Source organism: Galeopterus variegatus, unplaced genomic scaffold, assembly GCF_000696425.1.
Source record: "Galeopterus variegatus unplaced genomic scaffold, G_variegatus-3.0.2 Scaffold12680, whole genome shotgun sequence".
NCBI lineage: Eukaryota > Metazoa > Chordata > Mammalia > Dermoptera > Cynocephalidae > Galeopterus > Galeopterus variegatus.
The window spans coordinates 30,402-33,046 of record NW_007738791.1 but is presented as its reverse complement, the minus strand read 5'-3'; the positions used below and the strand labels follow the sequence as shown (position 1 = coordinate 33,046).

Here is a 2,645-nt window from a genome sequence, read left to right as displayed (position 1 = left end):
ACGTTCCAGCAGAAACCAGGAAAAGGCAAATACAAATTACAGGATATTATGACCCGTTTGGTCTCGGGGATTGCTAAATAGGGGGAAAAATGGGGAGGTGAGCAGTAGACTGTGGTAGTGATGAGGAAGGCGGGAATGAGGAGAAAGGTGGCTCCGCCCATGCTCCCGCCCCCACCCTCCTGCCGCACTGCAGGTGTGAACGGTAATTAGAAATCTGAGCTCACAGTGACGTAGGAGACCCAGAACTAAAGCTTGGATTAATTTCTCCTCTTAGTTGCGGTGTGGTGGTCGTTTGTAGCGGTGCGTCGGTTCGCTACTGCCCTGAAGGCAAGCGAGCCTGTTCTGTTGCCTCGGGAAGGAGGGAAGTGGTAGAAGCTGACCCGGATCGGTGGCAGGTGGGTGGACGCTGACTGCAGTAGGAGTGGCAAAGAGCAAATACCATAGCGGGTCCAGGACCGGATTCTCTGTCCTCTTCCCGATGCCCTCCCGTTTAGTGCAAGAAATGGAGGGCTTGGGGGAAAGAACTCGAGAGGGGCAGGGGCTTGAGAATGAGCACCAGTTGGGATTTCCTCAAAACGAGCATCGATCGAGCAATGTCTGATGGAGGGGAAGGACTGGGGGAGGGGGATGGCGAGGAAACGTACTGATTCCAGCAGGGCCGCGGGAGCGGGATGTAGCCAGTGACCGGGGAATGGGGAAAGCGGACTCTGCCACGGTTCCAGGCCTGTGTTCCCGGTATATTTTCTTCACCCTCAGTCCATTTGGAGCCGGAAATGCTGGGCTGTGGGGGCCGGGGAGAGGAGTTGCTGCAGAAAAAGGGGTACAGGGATCAGGTCTGGGAAGCAGGTCCCTATTGCGGAGGAGGCGGTTGAGTGGTAGAGCTTCTGACTGAGGGATAGAGGCGGGGTGCGCCTGTTTCTGGTTCCTCCAGATCGGTGTAAGCGTGGGTGCTGCTCGTGTACCTTGGGGTAAGAATGACAAAGCTCAATGACTGCAGCGGGTCCTGGTTTGCAGTGCCCACTCACCTCTTCGCCCATTATCCATCTTGATGTATAAAATGGTGGGCATGGAAGGGGGTGGGCTGGAGAGAGAGCAGTGGGTCCCATGGGGTCCTGGAGGATACCCAGATTGAATTTTTTTGTAAATAAATCACATCTCCACCCAGCAAGCTCTTCTGACTCCCCCGCCCCACAAGTTATCCATCTGCCTTCAAGAAACGATAAATAGGTGAAGGGTGGTATGACACAGTGGGGATAGTGGGCCTAAAGAAAAGGTTAAAACGGTTTGGAAATAATTATCTTTGATTACAATGCCTATTTCTGGAGGGTGGGGTAACCTGTCACAGGGCGGGAAAAGAAGCTGTGAAACAGGATGGGGGAGAAACTGAAGGTGTTGATATTCGACTAGGAGAGCTCTAAATCAACAAAGGGGCTGATGCCCCCAATACAGATACTTTGATCAACTGATCTGTCCTGGATATTGTCACATTTCTATCTGCAGGTCTTTAGGTCCGTTGGTGTAGCAGATTTCAAGGCTAAGAGAGAAAGACTGCCTCTGATCCCTGCAGGTAGGGGGTTTTCTGGGGCCCTCAGGTGTAAGAGTCTCAGGGATCAGAACAGAATCTTGGAGATTCACAGCCCTCCCTGCTTGAATTAAGTGCAGGAGAAACCTAGCAGGGTGTGAACAAAACGGCGGTCCTACGTCTTCTAGTGAAGGAAGAAAGGAGTTGAAGGGTGAGGTCTGGGGGCGCCCCTGGAGGACTGATCAGGATCCCTGGGAGCTGAGGCCTGGTTTCTCAACCTCGGCCCCGCCCCTCACCCGTCCTAAATGAAGTGGCCCAGGGAAAAATTTTCAGAGAAAATGTTGGGCTTTGGCCCAGGGCTGGATCTGGGGCGCCCCCTAGAGGGTGCACGAAGTCTCTCAGGTTGGAAAACCTTTGTTCTGAATCCTGTTATCAAGCATTCGATCCCTCTTCTTTTTTTATGTTTTAGGAAGACAAAACAGGAAAAATCCACAACATGGAAAATGTCCCCCAGGAAAACAAAGTTGGGGAGCAGGCCCCGGGGCCAAAAGAAGAAGAAGCCCACCCTCTACGAGGTGGTGAAGGCCAGGAGCCTGGAGGAAATATTAGAGGGGGGTGGGCTCCACCTGTCCAGGATTTTGGAGAGGATCTGCCCAATAGGCTTGCCAATAACATCGATATGATAGATGGGGATGCAGATGATATGGAACGATTCATGGAGGAGATGAGAGAGCTAAGGAGGAAAATTAGGGAGCTTCAATTGAGGTACAGTCTGCGCATTCTTATAGGGGACCCCCCTCACCATGATCATCATGATGAGTTTTGCCTCATGCCTTGAATCTTGAGGTTAATAATCATAAACCCCCTGCTTTCCAAACTTGCATTTTCTTGGTGTATCCCTTACTGTGAATCTTTTGTTGTTATTCTGCCATTTTCTGATTGGAGATTTCATTTTGTCAGCAGGGGAGTTTCATCAACGTGCATGAAAAGATGTTTATTATATATTGTAAAGTTAATAAAGCAATTTTAAAAGCAGTCTTTAGATATACTGTCTCATTTAAAAGCATGCATATTTACACTATATATCATGTATTTAAGATTATATATATATACTGCTGTACGG

The 2,645-nt window shown here is 50.1% G+C and overlaps 1 protein-coding gene across 3 annotated transcripts; it reads left to right on the top strand.

Annotated features, from left to right (window-relative positions):
- Window positions 1-229: 229 nt before the first annotated feature.
- Window positions 230-2,557, top strand: BEX5 (brain expressed, X-linked 5). Of its 3 annotated transcripts, none has more exons than XM_008563143.1 (3): window positions 230-395; window positions 1,501-1,567; window positions 1,992-2,557. In XM_008563143.1, exon 3 carries the CDS (start codon window positions 2,019-2,021, stop codon window positions 2,358-2,360), a length of 342 nt encoding a protein of 113 aa, XP_008561365.1. In that variant the 5' UTR covers window positions 230-395; window positions 1,501-1,567; window positions 1,992-2,018; the 3' UTR covers window positions 2,361-2,557. The 3 variants fall into 3 exon arrangements, with proteins under 3 accessions (XP_008561365.1, XP_008561367.1, XP_008561366.1); XM_008563144.1 differs by lacking the exon at window positions 230-395 and adding an exon at window positions 514-607; XM_008563145.1 differs by lacking the exon at window positions 1,501-1,567.
- Window positions 2,558-2,645: the final 88 nt, after the last annotated feature.

Coding starts and splice junctions, on each gene's coding strand:
- BEX5 (XM_008563145.1), top strand. CDS start 2,019: ATGGAAAATGTCCCCCAGGAAAACAAAGTTGGGGAGCAGGCCCCGGGG.